We start from the raw sequence: 20,190 nt of genomic DNA, 5'->3' as shown, positions 1-20,190 counted from the left end.
CTGCCAGGCTCTTCCCTTGCGGCTTCTCCTCCCCTCAGACACCACCTGCTGGCAACTGTCCAGAAAGGCGCCAGCGGCGCACACGCACAAGGCCAGCTTCCAGGCTTCCTAGAGCCCACCCGCCCGTACCCTCTGCTCCCGCCGAAAAAGCGCTCCCCCCACCAGCTCCATCTAGCATCTGGAATCTGCTTCCTGAGGGGGGGGCCAGTGCTGGTAGCGTGTCAGCGGGGCAAGCAGACCTTATTCCACTGAGGATGCTGCCTGCCTCTTCTCCAGCGGGGGCGCTGTCTGCTTCGGCCCCACTTCCTGCTCCGTCTCCTCTGTCTGCTGTACCACATGCTGCTCGGTCTTCTCCACTTCCTGTTCCAGCCCAGTCATCTTCTGGGAAAAACCTTGAAGAATACAGTCCGGCTTGGGTGGATGAGTGGTACCGCAAGGTACTTATTGAACTGCAACTGGAGGAACAATCCCAATCAGCAGAGAACACTCCGCCCACTCCTCTTTCTCCTCCCACGCCGACAGCCCGGATGCCTGCCACTCTGACGCCACCATCAACCCTGGTGGTCCTGCAAACGCCATCCTCTCCACCTCCTGCTCCAGCGCTGCAAAGCACAAGAGACCCCGCAGAGACCGACCCAGTAAAAAGGGCATTGCACCAACAGTCCAAACAACTTGGACAACAGGAGGAACAGTTTGGCGTTCTTGGGGCTTGCGTCAACGCCATGGCGGAGCACCAAGATGCCCGCCTTGATGCATTGGAGAAACAGATGGGAAGTATACTCTCCGCACTGCAGGTGATGATTCCCCCTACGGCCAACCCAGCAGTCCAGCTGAGACATCCACCACCCACAGAGACTCCGTTGCCTGATTCGTCCTTGGCTCCGCCCACGCCGACAGACGAGCCGCCTGCTCCGCCTCTGGCTCCACCCACGCCGACAGACGAGCCGCCTGCTCCGCCTCTGGCTCCGCCCACGCCGACAGACGAGCCGCCTGCTCCGCCCACGCCGACAGACGAGCCGCCTGCTCCGCCTCTGGCTCCGCCCACGCCGACAGACGAGCCGCCTGCTCCGCCTCTGGCTCCGCCCACGCCGACAGACGAGCCGCCTGCTCCGCCACTGGCTCCGCCCACGCCGACAGACGAGCCGCCTGCTCCGCCTCTGGCTCCGCCCACGCCGACAGACGAGCCGCCTGCTCCGCCTCTGGCTCCGCCCACGCCGACAGACAAGCCGCCTGCTCCGCCTCTGGCTCCGCCCACGCCGACGGCGCCTCCTGCTCCGCCTCTGGCTCCGCCCATGGCGACGGCGCCTCCTGCTTCCATGGCGACGGCCCCTCCTGCTTCCATGGCGACGGCGCCTCCTGCTTCCATGGCGACGGCGCCTCCTGCTTCCACGGCGACGGCGCCTCCTGCTTCCACGGCGACGGCGCCTCCTGCTTCCACGGCGACGGCGCCTCCTGCTTCCACGGCGACGGCGCCTCCTGCTTCCACGGCGACGGCGCCTCCTGCTTCCACGGCGACGGCGCTTCCTGTTTCCACGGCGACGGCACTTCCTGTTTCCACGGCGACGACGCTTCCTGTTACCACGGCGACGACGCCTCCTGCGCCTGCCTCGCCTACGACGTACCCACCTCGTGTCCGGCGGGCCGCAGCACGGCGCCGCCCACCTCCTCGTGTCCGGCGGGCCGCACCTCGGCGCCGCCCACCTCCTCTTGTCCGGCGGGCCGCACCTCGGCGCCGCCCACCTCCTCTTGTCCGGCGGGCCGCACCACGGCACCGCCCACCTTGTCGTTTCTGGACTTTTCATGGACGCTTTTGGCGCTAACAGCAGCGACGCCCCAGACTTTGGTACAGGACTCAAAGACTGCTGAGGTTCTGGCGCCAGTCTCGTCCGCCTCCTCAACGGCCACAGACACGGCCGTTCCGAGGTCGCCCGCCTCGCCTCCTGCTTCCACGGCGACGGCGCTTCCTGTTTCCACGGCGACGGCGCTTCCTGTTTCCACGGCGACGGCGCTTCCTGTTTCCACGGCGACGACGCTTCCTGTTTCCACGGCGACGACGCTTCCTGTTACCACGGCGACGACGCCTCCTTCGCCTGCCTCGCCTACGACGTACCCACCTCGTGTCCGGCGGGCCGCAGCACGGCGCCGCCCACCTCCTCGTGTCCGGCGGGCCGCACCTCGGCGCCGCCCACCTTGTCGTTTCTGGACTTTTCATGGACGCTTTTGGCGCCAACAGCAGCGACGCCCCAGACTTTGGTACAGGACTCAAAGACTGCTGAGGTTCTGGCGCCAGTCTCGTCCGCCTCCTCAACGGCCACAGACACGGCCGTTCCGAGGTCGCCCGCCTCGACGATTGCGGCGACAATCCACCTGCCGCCGCCACCTGACTTGTCCCCGGTGGCTTCGGGGACACATGGCCTGGCGGCCCACCACCAAGTCCTCCCTCCACCCTCTTTTGACTTTCTGGGGTTTTTTTGTTGGGGAGGGGTTTCTAGTTTGGGACGTCTGGGATCCGTCCCTTAAGGGGGGGGTTATGTCATGATCGTTACCCGGATCATGGCATGATTTATGTTGGTTATGTTTCTGGTTTTAGTCTGTTTCCTGGTTGCACCCTCTTTCCCTGTTTATTCTTGGTTTCCATGGGCACTGATTCTCCTCACCTGTCTTAGTTTTGCAATTAGTGTTTCCACCAGGTGTTTTGGCTAATCACTCCCCTTTATAGTTTCCTGTCACCCAGCAGTAAGTGCTGGGTCAATGTTTGCAATAGGCAACATTTACGTCCTTCTGTTTTTGCTCCACGCTCTTTATATTATTCTGCCGACCAGAATCCCGTTTTTTTCACCCTTGGTGACATTTTGGTTTTTATTTAGCTCCACGCTTGCTAGCGTCCTCAGTTTTGTATTTTTGTCCTGCCTTTTATTTATTAAATATACTTAAATCTTACCTGCACTCCGCTCCTGCTTGTCTCCTGCCTTGGAAGGAACACGACAACCACAACCATGCGTCGAAGACGTAACATAATATTTGCAAAAAATAACAACGTTTCTCAGTTCGAATGTTAAGTATCTTGTCTTTGCAGTCATTTCAATTGAATATAGGTTGAAAAAGATTTGCTAATCATTGTATTCTGTTTTTATTTACGATTTACACAACGTGCCAACTTCACTGGTTTTAGGTTTTGTGATGTGACACATTAGCACAGCAGACCATCTCAAAACACACGTCACCATATAACTGATACTGCTCGTTCTTTTTACAGAGTATGTGATGGAGCACTGGAAGGACGATGACATTTTTAGCTATCAATTCCTGAACGGATGCAATCCCGGGTTGATCCAAAAGTGCACCAAACTTCCTGACAAGTTTCCTGTTACCAATGAGATGGTTGCTGCCAGCCTCAAGAGGAATTTGACTTTGGAACAGGAAGTAGAGGTAGGCGCACTGTCATTTTTTGCTAAGTATCTTGATACAGTGATACCATGGAATAACTGCACTGGAGACGACTATTAAAAGTGAAGGCTTACTTACCCTCAAAGTTCGATATAACGTGGCCCAATATAAAGCAATATTCTATATAACGCGATCGTGCCACGGACCCCGAATTTTCGCCCCTTTGCATCGCGGTGTGGTGGCGGGTACCATAGACATCTTATAAGTAGACGCAGCTTTGGCTGCTTTGACGCGAGAAATTCGGCCGCCATCTTATAGTGGTGATGAGGAGCCGGCGAGCAGCCTAAACTGACAGTTGACAGGTAAAAAACAAAGATGCCGGGCTGGTGTTCAGTGTTTTCCTGCTCAAATGAGCGGACTGTTGAAAATAGCAATCGGGGGATTACTTTTCACAAGTAACATTTAACATTAACGTACTATCATCGGTTGTATTTTGTGAAAAGAATATTACCACAGAGTTGAGAAGGAGCAAAAGATCTTCAATAGTACTGAAATCGTAGCCACGAGCAAACAAGAGTATGACCATAATAGAATTGCTTGTCAATGAAATTAATTAAATTTTAAAATGTCATACTTGAATAACATAAAGTTGAAATAAATGATGAAGATAAAGATCGTAAGACAGAATTTGGTTTTATTCTGAATCCAGTGAAACAGACTGGTGGTTTTAGCTGATATAAAGACTTCCAGGTGTTTATATATGTTTATGTTTAAGTATTTGGCAGACACTTTTATCCAAAGGGACATACATAAAAAATACATATAAAACAATCACTGTAAACATGATTATTTAAGGGAAGAATGTAATACAAAATATCAATACAAAGTGTCAAGACAGAATAAACTCTCTGATGCTGCAGCAACAGGGATAATCCCTAAGATATATAGATATCTAATGTATTCATACATTGTTTATGTAGGATATACGCATGTATATATAACCTAATCATATTGTTTCTTCAACTTAAAAATAGCTGACCATTTTTTTCCCCCTTCTCTGGGATTATATTACCAGTTTTGATCTCGGACGTCTGATTTCTTTATAGAATCTCCTCTCTGGTCAACAAAAGCACCATGAGGATTCTGGCGGGAACTCTCGTTCAACCCTTTTTCGATTACGCATGCACCTCCTGGTACCCTAGCACCTCCAAAACCCTCAAATCTAAATTCCAAACATCCCAGAACAAGCTAGTCAGATTACTTCTAGACCTCCACCCCAGATCACACCTCACTCCTACCCACTTCTCCAAAGTGGGCTGGCTCAGGGTGGAGGACAGAGTAAAACAACTTGCACTGAGCCTAGTCTATAAAATCCGCTACACCTCCCTGATACCGAAGTACATGTCAAACTACTTCCTTAACGTAAATGACCGCCATGACCACAACACCAGGGGGAGCTCTACTAACCACGTTAAACCCAGATTCCGATCTAACAAAGGTCTTAACTCATTCTCTTTCTATGCCACATCAATGTGGAATGCACTCCCAACAGGTATAAAAGAAAGTGCATCTCTATCCTCCTTCAAAACCGCAATAAAAGTTCACCTCCAGGCAGCTACAACCCTAAACTAACACCCTCCCCGGATTGTTAATAATCAAATGTAAACAATCAAATGCAGATACTTTTTCTTATGCCTTCTGATCTCTCTCTCTCTCTCTCTCTCTCTCTCTCTCTCTCTCTCTCTCTCTCTCTCTCTCTCTCTCTCTCTCTCTCTCTCTCTCTCTCTCTCTCTCTCTCTCCCTGCCCACTACTTGCTGTCCATATCCTACCAAGTCAGACCTACACTGTTCCAATATCCATTTCTCTGTTCTCAATTGTTGATGACTGATGATAACAACCAAACCTAACCCCCCCCCTCCACACGCCACATTTGTAAATAATGTGAATAATTCAATGTGATTATCTTGTGTGATGACTGTTTTATGATGATAGTATATATGATAGTATATATCTGTATCATGAATCAATTTAAGTGGACCCCGACTTTAACAAGTTGATAAACTTATTCGGGTGTTACCATTTAGTGGTCAATTGTACGGAATATGTACTTCACTGTGCAACCTACTAATAAAAGTCTCAATCAATGGTCACTTATAGCATATAAGAATATTCTATTACTGTAAAGCAAACTATGAATAATAAAACACGTCAAAACATGTGTCATTTATCATAGCTACACGTATGACAAAAAACGTGTGAAAATCAGTGGTATTCAGTGAGGTAAAATTAATTAAATGCGCTGACAGTTCATTGCTCCTGCCAAATGAATTGCACTGAGTGGAGCGGATCACCACTCCAAGATGGCGGCCCCGCGTCTCGTCAGCGCCAGTAGGCAGTAGCGCTGGATGCTGCGTCTACTTATAAGATGTCTGTGGCTGGTACACTGTGGTGTAGGACTAGCTAACGGGCTAAATCTGTTATGCGTGTCAGCCTTCTCACCGTAGCTTGTGGGACTTTTGGGACTGATACATACTGGGCTAGTTAGCTCAGTACAGCTAAAGCGAGCAAGCGTGTCCACGGTATCTAAAGTTATGAAGTTACTTTGTTCTTAGTGACGGACACGTCCCTCCAGCAGGGACAACCTCGCCATGAGAAGGGTGCAAGAAAAACACAAAGCCATACTCACGTTTTTCCCTTCACCGAGTTGATCTTGCTGTCTTCAGAGCAAAGCCTTCGCTAGTTTAGCAGCTAGTTAGCTAAAAGTAAAGCTGTGAAACAAAGAGAGCAAATGCTTTGTAAATTCATTAAGACTACAAAATGTGTTAAAGAAAGGCTAAAAAAAGGCGAAAAAGATTTGGAAGCACACAAAATAGAAAGATAGCGCCGAGTTTTGGCGACCAGGAGCACAGCTGAACCAAAAGCAGCGATTTTTTTTCTTTGTCGGAAGAAACTAGAAGTTCCATCCATCCATTTTCTACCGCTTATTCCCTTTGGGGTCGCGGGGGGCGCTGGAGCCTATCTCAGCTACAATCGGGCGGAAGGCGGGGTACACCCTGGACAATTTAGTCCTTAAATAAAATAGTAAACATACAAGACAACTTGTCTTTTATTAGTAAGTAAGCAAACAAAGGCTCCTAATTTAGCTGCTGACATATGCAGTAACATATTGTGTCATTTTCCATTCTATTATTTTGTCAAAATCATTAAGGACAAGTGGTAGAAAATGAATTATTAATCTACTTGTTCATTTACTGTTAATATCTGCTTACTTTCTCTTATAACATGTTCTATCTACACTTCTGTTAAAATGTAATAATCACTTATTCTTCTGTTGTTTGATGCTTTACATTAGTTTTGGATGATACCACAAATTTGGGTACCGGTACTTTTCAGAGGCGGTATAGTACCGAAAATGATTCATTAGTGTCAACCCTACTGGTGGATTGTGCCCAACCCATTCTGTGATGTGGGAGCACAATCCACCTTTCCCGTCACCTCAGTTTTGGGGATCATTTTAGTGTAGTCTTTTAAAAAGAATAGAGTAAAAAATAATGATTTCTTAACAACGCGATCTACGGAATATCGCAATCGGTATTTTATGGACCCCAACGACCACGTTGTATCGAACTTTGAGTGTCTTTATATTGATTTTAAATAGGGAACTGAACAGATAACAATGACATGAATTGCCAGTCGCTTCTCAACAAAACTGTGGGCAGTGCGTTATGCTGTTTGGCGCCCTTCTACTGTATCTAGCTGTGTTATCTTGTTTAAGTCACGCTAACGTTCAACACGTGGGTCCTTCTACAAACCCCGTTTCCATATGAGTTGGGAAATTGTGTTAGATGTAAATATAAACGGAATACAATGATTTGCAAATCCTTTTTAACCCATATTCAGTTGAATGCACTACAAAGACAAGATATTTGATGTTCAAACTCATAAACTTTATTTTCTTTTTGCAAATAATAATTAACTTACAATTTCATGGCTGCAACACGTGCCAAAGTAGTTGGGAAAGGGCATGTTTACCACTGTGTTACATGGCCTTTCCTTTTAACAACACTCAGTAAATGTTTGGGAACTGAGGATACACATTTTTTAAGCTTCTCAGGTGGAATTCTTTCCCATTCTTGCTTGATGTACAGCTTAAGTTGTTCAACAGTCCGGGGTCTCCGTTGTGGTATTTTAGGCTTCATAATGCGCCACACATTTTCAATGGGAGACAGGTCTGGACTACAGGCAGGCCAGTCTAGTACCCGCACTCTTTTACTATGAAGCCACGTTGATGTAATAAGCAGGGGCGTCCATGGTAACGTTGCTTGGATGGCAACATATGTTGCTCCAAAACCTGTATGTACCTTTCAGCATTAATGGCGCCTTCACAGATGTGTAAGTTACCCATGTCTTGGGCACTAATACACCCCCATACCATCAAAGATGCTGGCTTTTCAACTTTGCGCCTATAACAATCTGGATAGTTCTTTTCCTCTTTGGTCCGCAGGACACGACGTCCACAGTATCCAAAGACAATTAGAAATGTGGACTCGTCAGACCACAGAACACTTTTCCACTTTGTATCAGTCCATCTTAGATGAGCTCAGGCCCAGCCAAGCCGACGGCGTTTCTGGGTGTTGTTGATAAACGGTTTTCGCCTTGCATAGGAGAGTTTTAACTTGCACTTACAGATGTAGCGACCAACTGTAGTTACTGACAGTGGGTTTCTGAAGTGTTCCTGAGCCCATGTGGTGATATCCTTTACACACTGATGTCGCTTGTTGATGCAGTACAGCCTGAGGGATCGAAGGTCACGGGCTTAGCTGCTTATGTGCAGTGATTTGTCCAGATTCTCTGAACTCTTTGATGATATTACGGACCGTAGATGGTGAAATCCCTAAATTCCTTGCAATAGCTGGTTGAGAAAGGTTTTTCTTAAACTGTTCAACAATTTGCTCACGCATTTGTTGACAAAGTGGTGACCCTCGCCCCATCCTTGTTTATGAATGACTGAGCATTTCATGGAATCTACTTTTATACCCAATCATGGCACCCACCTGTTCCCAATTTCACCTGTGGGATGTTCCAAATAAGTGTTTGATGAGCATTCCTCAACTTTATCAGTATTTATTGCCACCTTTCCCAACTTCTTTGTCACGTGTTGCTGGCATCAAATTCTAAAGTTAATGATTATTTGCAAAAAAAAAAAAAGTTTATCAGTTTGAACATCAAATATGTTGTCTTTGTAGCATATTCAACTGAATATGGGTTGAAAATGATTTGCAAATCATTGTATTCCGTTTATATTTACATCTAACACAATTTCCCAACTCATATGGAAACGGGGTTTGTACAATAATGTTCATCTTTAGAATCAGATAAGTCTCTCGAGGATTTTTTAGACTGTTTTTGCGATTGTTGTGGCCTAAAATGCCTGAATTTATGGCAGTGTTTTCAGAAAGTTGTGACAAAAGTGTTGAGACCTATTTCTTTTCAATAACATTGAATTCTTGTTTTATACCACAGGCTTAAAAGTAGCCACTAGATGGCACTAAAAGCACATACACGAGGCTCATTGTCAAATTACTGTATTGTTTAATTGACCATATTTATAACTAATAACAGCAATAATTACAGAAAGGAACACCACCAAAAGCTTCCTTTATTGTGGCCTTTTGTGGATCTTGTTTAACTTTCTCTTTAGAGCAGGGTTTCACGTTCATTGGGCCAAAGCACATATTTTACATGACATACAGCTCACATCACACTTCCAAGCGTGTTGTGACTTATTCTGTTGTATCAATAATGATCAGGTGGATAAATAGGGTAATTATGCAATCTAGTGAAAGAGCAGTTCATAGTTCTGCCTGTCACGACATGTCGCTGGCATCCGGTGAACAAAAAGTACATTGTTTGAACTTTGTAGTTAATAAATACTCATTTATGGACCAATTAAAGGACCCATAGGGACCACATGACCCAAATGTGATTAAAAAGTGCTCTTTATTTAGTTTTTACTGCTAAAAAAATTGTCTGGCAGTCATTTCTCATAATATCAATTAGTTTTTGATTAATGGGTAAAGAACTAACCGTACTTGGAACGCCCCCTTTTCATCGCTAGAACCGATATGTCGTCCAGCCCGCTTGGTGTGACTTCATCTAAAGAACTGGAGCCCATTTCCCCGTATAGAAGGTGTGGATAAAGGCATGTAAAACTATTATGTTGATCACTTAATTGCTTGTTTTTGTCAACCTAGTCCATGATTACTTCAAATCTGATATGGTTAATATTACGAGCAAAATATAAATCTAGCTCTTCCATAGACACCATTGCCTGTGTTTCCTCTTTGAGGATTTTCTTAAGCATCCTGAGGAAAACATCAATGGAAGAGGACACAAAATAGAATACTAACATTTCTCCTTTTTTTTTTGAATGCCTGGACTGCTCTTCCTTGTCCGTTTTTCTTGCAGGTTCTGACTGAGTCGTTCTCCCCTTGAGGGTGCATTTGGCTCGGGTCTTTAAATGTTTTCCATACAAACTATGACCAAAACCCACCAAAGTCAGAATCATTAAAATGGTGGCTGCAATTTACACTGATCTTGCTTGGTCCGTCCCATTTTATGTGAGTCAATTTGACCGGAGAGGTCCATACTTTCCTCATATTGTCATCACTTGGACATATCTGCAGGCTTATCCCTTCTTTAGTTGTATTGTTACAACCTGCAACAATGCATCTGACAGACATATTTGATCATTCCTTTGAATTCCGTGCAAAAATAACATGATTCGGGATGAAGATGCTACCAAAACACATACTACGCAATATGAAATTGCCTCCAGTCTCTGTAAGTGACCTCAGCACACACACACACACATTTTGGAGTTTGATGTGGACGTTCCAAAATTTGCTGAAACTCACCAGAAAAAAATGACTACTGTGCCTATTTTGGTGGAAAATATCATTTTTAGGTCTAAAACTATGAAATCAATTCGTTAGTTTCAGTTTATTTTGACCATGCATACAATATAATTACAAAGTAATGCATTACATATTTCCAGTTGTTTCATTACAGCACGTCCAAAAAGGAGTAGGAAGAAGCAGATTTTATTTCATACTACCCCTTTTCATATAACAGCAATTTTATCCCATTTTTCTGTTCTCTGTTTGTAACAGAACAGTGAATAAATAAATGAGTAATAAATTAATACACAATAAGTAAGTAAACAAATATTAAATACATAAGTAAATGGGAGACATGTAATCATATTAAAGTTCTCATAGATAAATAGTGAAGTAATTTATGGTTCACCTAGAAGATAAATTAGATTATGTTTTTTAGAGGTTGAAGATGTTTATCATAATTCTTCTTCTTTCTACTTTGTGAACCCTTGCAGTTTGAACAGTCTCTTAAACTGAATCATATTAGTCGTACATTGTTTGATTTCCTTGCTTTATCTAGTCCATAATTTGAATTCCATACTGATATACTAAAGGTCTTAAGTGTCGTACACGCATGCAAATGTTTTAAATTAAGTTTTCCTCTAAGGTTATAATTCTCTTCTTTTGTTGAGGAGAATTTTTGCACATTCTTGGGTAACAGGTTATAGTTAGCAAATGCACTATGTTTGTGATTCAATAAATAAAACGGTTTGTATGTTCTCTATATCCAACCTTATGTATTATTCTAAATGATCTTTTTTGTAACACTTTTACAAAAAAGTGCCACTGTTAGCATTAGTGAAATTGGGCACATTGCCCTGGCACAAATGACCTATAACAAATGTGTCGCGGCACACTGGTTGGGATTTACAGTTTGGTGGACAGATTTTATATTAATTATTATTGCTGCAAAACAATGTATTTTTTATTCGATTAATCACACATTTGAAATTTGATTAATCATTGCTCCAAAAGCGTTGTTTAACTTATCTGTAATACTTTTGTTGACAACATTGCTGCGGTATACACCGCCAGTGTTTTTTTGTTGTTTTCTGCTTTGTTGTTGATATACAAGTAGGGTTATTGGTAGTGTGGGGGATTATACCATGTACAATTTTCTTTTATGATTGTTTAGTAGCATGTATTTGTATTTGGTCACAGAATCCTTTGGATGATTATTCTACTAAGGTCAAAAGTGCACATGTCCATCACAAACTCTCCAGAGAGTGGTGGCCCTTGCACCCAGGGAATTGGAATCCTACAGGAATGCAGGTTTGGATTTTAGGAGGAAGTGTATAGACATTAGCAACATTTAGTAGGAAGCCCTCACAAGTAGGAGTAGAGGATAGGGGTCGGAGATCGCCCGACTCAAACCGATCACAGGAAATAGGCTGACCGGCCAAGCAACAAACTGGCCGGCCCCAAGGCTCGAACAAGAAAGAGTAACTGTCTTCGTGTAAAAGGTATTTAAGGACAGTTGTCCAAGAAGACAGCAGAAGAGTGATCAGGCTCATACTCTTTCTCCTGGAGCTGCAGCTCCAGTCTGAGGCCCGCAGTGTAATGGGTAGCGGACATGACCGTGGTCAACGAATTTCCGCGAAGTAGGATATTTTATTAATAATGCAAATATTTTTACAGTTAGAGCATAACAATACCATTTACGACCTTCTAAATATGTTTGAAAATATGAAATAACATCCATAGTCACCTTTACACAAGTTGCAATATAGTAACCTTCAGTGTGTTCTACTGCCGATTACAGTACTTACCGGTAGCCCGGGGGATCCTCCAAGCAGCACTGCTATGGTCGTCACCGTACAACCTGGCCACGACGTGGAAATACTTTGTAGATAATTCCTCAAAGTTAGAATTGGGCTTTCATGTGCTGAAACCACAGGCTCGTGCTCTACAAAAACTTGGTCGACTTGACATTTTCAGCTACGATCATTAGGTTCGTTGTTACTTGTTCCATCTTGTTAGCAATGCGCGTCTGTTTTGTCATTCCACATCACTCACGCCAAAGCTGTGTTACCGATGTCAGAGATAAAGTGCATCTTGAATCGAGAGAGTTCATCTTCACCTTGCTGGCACAGCTGTTGATAGCTGAGCCTTATTAGCCTGAAGTGCCGTGCCCGAATGTCTAATGCTACGTCCCGCTGTTCATTTTTGACATTGATCACAGAGAGTCTCACCATTGAGGCGATGTGTTATTGATGAGGCAGGAGTTGAAGTTGAAGTCCATCAAAAAGTAGTTTTTCCAAATATTGGACAACTTGTGATTGACGCGGTGAAGATAACGCTGAGGTTAGCCAACTGTTGTTGTTTGCATGGTTCACTCTTACCCTGGAAATGTACTGTAAGTCATGCTTGGTGAATATCATTATCGCTCACTACAATATAATTATAGAAAATAACACATATACTGCACTGCAATACATAATGCATAAATACAACTTAATTTAACACTTAAAACTGGGGTGCTTGAATCTTGTGTCACCGGGCGGAATTCAAACTGTAAATCCCACCCCCCCACTCTGCATACCTCGCTGATAGTCCCTCCCTGTCCCCTCCTCTCTGGAAGTGCACGTAATTGCGCACAAGAGCCGTACAGTACGTGCACACGCATAGGTCGTTGACAGTCCGAAGTTGCATTGAAGGATCCCCGAGTTCGTATTTTGTTGCAGACTATCGGTAACATACGTCTCCACGCAAAAGTACAAACACAAACTATCGGAAAATGGAACAGTGAGGAAAACAGCCACTTGCACGTCCAATGTTAGTCCAAAACTTGCCTGCAATGCCCTCCATCTTAATTACACCGGACCAATATTTATTCGAGTTTTGGCTCTTCTTTGGTTTTAGATGTACATACAGCAGGGTTGTCCAAACCTCGGCTGACGGGCGGCCTGCCGGCATCTTCAGTTTGGCCCGCAAGACGAGGGCACAAGTTCAATTTCAATAAGCAACCTGGCTTTGCATTCATCCATCCATCCATTTTTTACCACTTGTCCCTTTCGGGGTTGCGGGGGGTGCTGGAGCCTATATTACATTTAATTGCCCAGGGGTCTGACAGGTGGCAAATTGTTACCATCTTGTGGATAAAGTGACAGATTCGGTTTTGTGACAATGATGTGTACTTTCTTGACATCCCAAGCACAGCATTAACTTATATGACCCATTCCAAACAACCTTTCCTAGTCATAGTGCATAAAAAAATTCAACCGACACAAAAAGTCAACACACATTGTCACACATAACACAACCTGCACACTGAACTTTGTGGATATTATCAGAAAAAATGTCCCATTACCATAAACAAATTTGAAATTACACCCATTATATATATATATATATATATATATATATATATATATATATATATATATATATATATATATATATATATATATATATATATATATATGTGTGTGTGTGTGTTTACATATTATAATAATATAATGGATATGTAGTTAATAATTATTATAATTGAATATTAAGAGTATGTGAAAGATCGACTCCTACCTACTTTCCGTGATGACCTCTTTAAAGCTTTGTAATCAATCAGAAATGTCAAGCAATTAAAAGTCAAACATCAATAAGTGTAGAGAGAGTGTTTTCCTTTGCAATGGATTTAAATTGGTGTAATTTAAAAATGTTTATGTTTTTTTTTTACCCAATGCGGGCCCCCCAGTCAGAACGTTTGGACAGTACTGATGTACAGCGTCTTTCTTCTCTTCCTCTGATTTCTTCTTTTGTTTTTTTTAGCAGTATATGTTGTTAAGGCAAGCACAAGTATTGCGATCTTTCCAGGTGAGTGTTCGGCAGCCATGCTGTACTGCAAACAAGTTCACAACGTGCAGGTGCTTCACTGTATATTGTGTCAGCTAATGAGGAGGCTCCTTCGTGGGTTCTGCTCACACCTCCTTTCTCTAAATCCTTGGATCTGGTGGGGTTGACCGCCAGGAAGACAAATTATTTTGTCTTCCGGGGTTTTATTTACTAAAATACTTCATTATAAGGCGCAGACAGCACGCAGACGTACGATTTTTTCATAAATGATTACTGTTACGTTATGCTGTATGATGCTAATATAATGATGATGGTAACTTAGATACCCCAGCTTTTATTTAGGCCTAAAACAGGTATGCTTTAATTATTATTGGTTTTTTTATTTAAAAAAATAAATCTGCAATGTAGCGAGGGATGACTGTAGTTTTACATTTGTTGTAATGAATTTTAGCTTTTAGCCAATTAATTATAATGTGGCAGTTTAAACTCCCCTTGAAAGGTTAATTTATGTTGTGTTCCCAGGCAGGTAACATCTTCATAGTGGACTATGAAGTGTTAGATGGCATCAAACCCAACAGTACAGATCCACAAACCCGACAGTACATTACAGCTCCCATCTGTCTTCTCTACAAGAACACACAGAACAAGATCCTGCCCATCGCCATTCAGGTGTGCTGTGATCGAACATCAGCAAGTCTTAGATCACTTTAGTGTATCATTACCTCCTCTTTTCCTTCCAGTTGGGTCAGACTCCAGGCGAAGACTGCCCCATCTTCCTGCCCACAGATGGCGAGTACGACTGGCTTCTGGCCAAGATGTGGGTTCGCTCGTCAGACTTTCAGCACCACCAGACGGCCACTCACCTGCTGAGAACACATCTGATCTCAGAGATGTTTTCCATCGCCATGTTCAGGCATCTCCCTGCAGTCCACCCTGTCTTTAAGGTGACACTCGCAATGATGAGGGGTAAATAGAATGCTGGACTCATTAACGCTCCTTCACAGTTACTCATTCCTCACGTCCGTTTCACCATCGCTATCAACACCAAGGCAAGAGAGGCCCTCATCTGTGACCGTGGTCTCTTTGATAAGGCGAGTAAAACTCCTTAGACGTGGTGTGTAGTTAAAGCAGGTGGACTCTAATGTAGACTAACAATGACTGGAGTCCACCAGAGGGAATTGACTGACATCTGCTTTAGTGGACCAGACAGGGACTGAAGATTAATAGGCAGGTTCAGGTTCTAAACATGTGAGACATACCTCCGATTTGACAATGAAGCTAAAGACTCTGAAGATTCGAGGGCAGCCCACAACCAGTGTGGTACTCGACCAAGGACAGACACTTAATTACTGAAGAATCCGAGGCAGGCGCAATAGATTTTGTGTGCAGGTTTGGGCTCTGGACACTCAAGAGTAGGCTCAGGCTATGGAGGTTTCCCTGCAGGCTTTGACTGTCAGAACTCTGAGACATTTGATACTCAAAAGCAGGGGCTCTGAGGTCTGGGTAGCAACCTGAATGCTAAATCCTAATTCTGAATCCCAGTATACACATCTATACATTTATACATCTGAGAGGAGGTGATCGCATCTTGTGCACTCATGGAGCTCAAAGATTGAAGACTCAGGCAGGCTCAAGTTCTGAAAATGTGAGGGCAGACTGAGAATCAGGGTTCACACTATGCCTGTGAGTCTTGGAAGACTTCTAAGACTAAGAAGCATTTAAGATTCCGGGGGAGTCAGAAAAGTGCCTCGGACAAAGAATGATGCTGACTCATGTTTTAGAAAATTGATTGTAGACGGACTGAGGGGTCAGACAAAAGAGAAACTGGTAGACGTCATCAAGTGGGAGAAGTCTGCAGTACGTTTCTCAAAAGTTGACATGTTCATCCAAAGTCTAAACCACTTTTTGTTTAATCAAGGCAAACTCCATCGGGGGAGGAGGTCATGTGCAGCTGATTCAGAAGGTGATAAAGACGCTGACCTTCCGGTCACTCTGCTTCCCTGACATGATCAAAGCTTGTGGAATGGATGACAAGAATTTGCCATCCTACTTCTACAGGGATGACGGCTACCAGGTGTGGGAGGCCATAAAGAGGTGAGGTGACAGTACTGATCCATACTGCTCAACAAGAACTGATTCGTGTCCTCCTTTTTGTTATGCTAGCTTTGTCTCCGATGTGGTTAATATTTACTACACCAGTGATGAGAACGTTCGGACGGACCAGGAAATCCAAGCCTTTGTTCAGGATGTTTGCGACTTTGGTATGAAGGACTTCAGTCACTGTGGTGGGTTTCCTTCAAGTGGAGTCAGATTTTTGCAAACAATGTTTGGGTTCAAGAGACAAACAGCTGCTACTAATATTATTGCAATAAGATAGAAACAACATTTGGATATTGATAGTGAGGGTCAAGATCCTTCAGTCTTAGGTAGGGTACACACACAAAGACAAATCGGGCTGTTTTTGTCCAGATTTTTCCCCTTCTGACTAAAGACCGCAAACATACCATTATGTCTTAAAGGGGAACATTATCACAATTTCAGAAGGGTTAAAACCATTAAAAATCAGTTCCCAGTGGCTTATTTTATTTTTCGAAGTTTTTTTCAAAATTTTACCCATCACGCAATATCCCTAAAAAAAGCTTCAAAGTTCCTGATTTTAACCATCGTTATATACACCCGTCCATTTTCCTGTGACGTCACTCAGAGATGCCAATACAAACAAACATGGCGGATAGAACAGCAAGGTATAGCAACATTAGCTCGGATTCAGACACGGATTTCAGCGGTTTAAGCGATTCAACAGATTACGCATGTATTGAAATGGATGGTTGTAGTGTGGAGGCAGGTAGTGAAAACGAAATTGAAGAAGAAACTGAAGCTATTGAGCCATATCGGTTTGAACCGTATGCAAGCGAAACCGACGAAAACGACACGACAGCCAGCGACACGGGAGAAAGCGAGGACGAATTCGGCGATCGCCTTCTAACCAACGATTGGTATGTTTGTTTGGCATTAAAGGAAACTAACAACTATGAACTAGGTTTAGCATATGAAATACATTTGGCAACAACATGCACTTTGAGAGTGCAGACAGCCAAGTTTTCATCAATTAATATATTCTGTAGACATACCCTCATCCGCTCTCTTTTCCTGAAAGCTGATCTGTCCAGTCCAGTTGGAAATGCATCTGCTTTGAGTGTCGCAGGATATCCACACATTCTTGCCATCTCTGTCGTAGCATAGCTTTCGTCGGTAAAGTGTGCGGAACAAACGTCCAATTTCTTGCCACTTTCGCATCTTTGGGCCACTGGTGCAACTTGAATCCGTCCCTGTTCGTGTTGTTGCACCCTCCGACAACACACCGACGACTAATGATGTCTCCAAGGTACGGAAAACAGTCGAAAAAACGGAAAATAACAGCGCTGATTTGACTCGGTGTTTGTAATGTGTTTGAGAAAATGGCGGATTGCTTCCCGGAGTTGACGTCACATTATGACGTCATCGCTCCGAGAGGGAATAATAGAAAGGCGTTTAATTCGCCAAAATTCACCCATTTAGAGTTCGGAAATCGGTTAAAAAAAAATATATGGTCTTTTTTCTGCAACATCAAGGTATATATTGACGCTTACATAGGTCTGGTGATAATGTTACCCTTTAAAAGATTGAATTGTGGTCTGAGGTACGTTAAGAGTGCATTTGTCCTGCTGACGCCTGCCGACTCATCGCTCTGTCAATTGTGACGTGGTAAAGAAAGTAGTCAATCAAGAGGCTATTTGGTTGAGAACGTATTCACCTCAAGCTCAATATCATAAACTTTGTGTTTACGCCATCATTTGTTAGTCAAACATTGTCCCAAGTCCACCACCATTCCCTCCTGTCATATCCTCTTCTATATTGTGTGTTTTTCTGGTTGTTGCTATGTCGTTGCTGAGGATGGGTACTTTTGTATGCACCAACTGAATTCAGTCGGTGCTACCAGATATTGATTGACGTAAAATCAAACGGTGCCATATTTAGATATCTCTGTTGCACGTGACGACACGTCTGGTTGTAGACTTTACACTTGGTGGGGAAACAATCACTCAAGTAGCACTTAGGCCCTGTTTACACTAAGCCTAGATAAGGTTATCCAGGGTAAATCACATCTAACCTTATTGGTGTCCACACACAACAATGCCACCGTTTAAGACCCCTGACACGAGGGGGGGGGGGTTCCATCTTTCAGCTGCCCGCTAATGGCGGAGTTAGCGAAGATGCAGACATCATGCACGCTACCTGGCCATTTCACAGTCACATCCATAAAGCAATATTTGTAGTCACACACTGCCTATCACGATCACATCCACGGGAGGAAGGGACCAAGTTTTTCGGTAAATAGACTCACTCAATGTACGAGAAAGAGAAACACGGGCATGTCTGGATGATCCGCCTCTATCTTTGTTATGAAGCTGACTATGGCGCGTTCTTTCTGATGTCTCTTCCTGTGTAGAGCGCAGTCTTTCTGGCGTCACTTCCTGTGTGGCGTCACTTCCTCTCCGAACTCACTTTGTAAACGATCAATGAGTCCATACAAAGCGAAGTGCCCGAGATTCAAGAAATACACGGCTGACTTATCCGTGTTAACAGAAAGAAACAACCCTTTTGTGTGAATGAGTGTAAATGGGGGAGGAAGGTTTTTTGGGTTGGTGCACTAATTGTAAGTGTACCTTGTGTTTTTTATGTTGATTTAATTAGGAAAAAAAAACGATACCGATAATTTGCGATATTACATTTTAACGCATTTATCGGCCGATAATATCTCTAGTAAAAATAACTGTTGTACAGTTTTTCAATGTATTAGTAATGCACTGTAAAGAATGGCCATAGATTTTACAGTAAAAAACTAGCAGCTCAGTCACCAGAACAGTGATACAGTTTGAATTTACAGTAATTTTCTTTTTTTTTTTCAAAAACGTAAATGTTACCGTAAAATTCTGGTGATTTGAGCTGCCAGTTTTTTTTAAATCATAAAAGCTATACATTTTTAAAATGTTATACAGGCTAACTAGTTGGGTTTGAATTTGAGACCCCTGCTCTACGGTCCTGTGGAAAAAGGTCATCTATGTTCAAGCGCAAAACAATTATTTTTAATCAAATGTTCATTTAAGTGAAAATAAAAATACAGTTAAGAAACTTCTCTATGACTTTAGCTTAAGACTTCTTTTGTTTGTTTGTTATTGTCATTACTGCCACAAGTGGTGGAAAAGAGTATTACAACTGAGTACCGCTGCAGCCCATACAATCACAGCTGAGAAATGTATATTTTATGGTAAAGAAACACTGCTGTAATGTATGCAAAGTATTCTGTTCCATCTGCAACAAAACTGTACTTCCTTTTGAAATACTGTAACGTGTGTAAAGTGTTCTGGTTCATCTGTTGACCACACTTTCCTTCTGTGCAGAATTCCCCCGGTCCCTAAAGTCCTGCACGGAGCTGATTGAGTACTTGACTGTCATTGTGTTCACTGCTTCAGCGCAACATTCAGCGGTCAACTTTGGACAAGTATGTCATCTATTACTGACGCAGTGTCATTCCTGCAAACGTCCATAGAAACCAATGTGTCATACACTATATTGCCAAAAGTATTTGGTCACCCATCCAAATGATCAGAATCAGGTGACCTAATCAGGTGTATAAAATCAAGCACTTAGGCATGGAAACTGTTTCTACAGACATTTGTGAAAGAATGGGCCGCTCTCAGTGATTTCCAGCGTGAAACTGCCATAGGATGCCACCTGTGCAACAAATCCAGTCGTGAAATTTCCTCGCTCCTAAATATTCCAAAGTCAACTGTCGGCTTTATTATAAGAAAAGGGAAGAGTTTGGGAACAACAGCAACTCAGCCACCAAGTGGTAGACCACGTGAACTGACAGAGAGGGGTCAGCGGATGCTGAAGCACATAGTGCAAAGACTTTCTGCACAGTCAGTTGTTACAGAGCTCCAAACGTCATGCGACCTTCCATCTAGCCCACGTACAGTACGCAGAGAGCTTCATGGAATGGGTTTCCATGGCTGAGCAGCTGCATCCAAGCCA

The 20,190-nt window shown here is 43.6% G+C and overlaps 1 protein-coding gene across 1 annotated transcript in view; it reads left to right on the top strand.

The window, feature by feature from the left end:
* The window catches only part of LOC133597891 (polyunsaturated fatty acid 5-lipoxygenase-like), a 55,061-nt gene that overhangs the window by 32,590 nt on the left and 2,281 nt on the right, over nt 1-20,190 (top strand). Inside the window, exons 16-22 of the mRNA XM_061950915.1 lie at nt 3,257-3,429; nt 14,638-14,784; nt 14,856-15,059; nt 15,120-15,206; nt 16,034-16,209; nt 16,279-16,400; nt 19,557-19,657. Coding sequence (XP_061806899.1) covers nt 3,257-3,429; nt 14,638-14,784; nt 14,856-15,059; nt 15,120-15,206; nt 16,034-16,209; nt 16,279-16,400; nt 19,557-19,657 — 1,010 coding nt within the window. The remainder of the gene's footprint in view (nt 1-3,256; nt 3,430-14,637; nt 14,785-14,855; nt 15,060-15,119; nt 15,207-16,033; nt 16,210-16,278; nt 16,401-19,556; nt 19,658-20,190) is intronic.

This window comes from Nerophis lumbriciformis, linkage group LG02 (assembly GCF_033978685.3).
Source record: "Nerophis lumbriciformis linkage group LG02, RoL_Nlum_v2.1, whole genome shotgun sequence".
Classification (NCBI taxonomy): domain Eukaryota; kingdom Metazoa; phylum Chordata; class Actinopteri; order Syngnathiformes; family Syngnathidae; genus Nerophis; species Nerophis lumbriciformis.
Note: the sequence above shows the minus strand (reverse complement) of the source record. Positions and strands in the feature narration are given on the sequence as shown.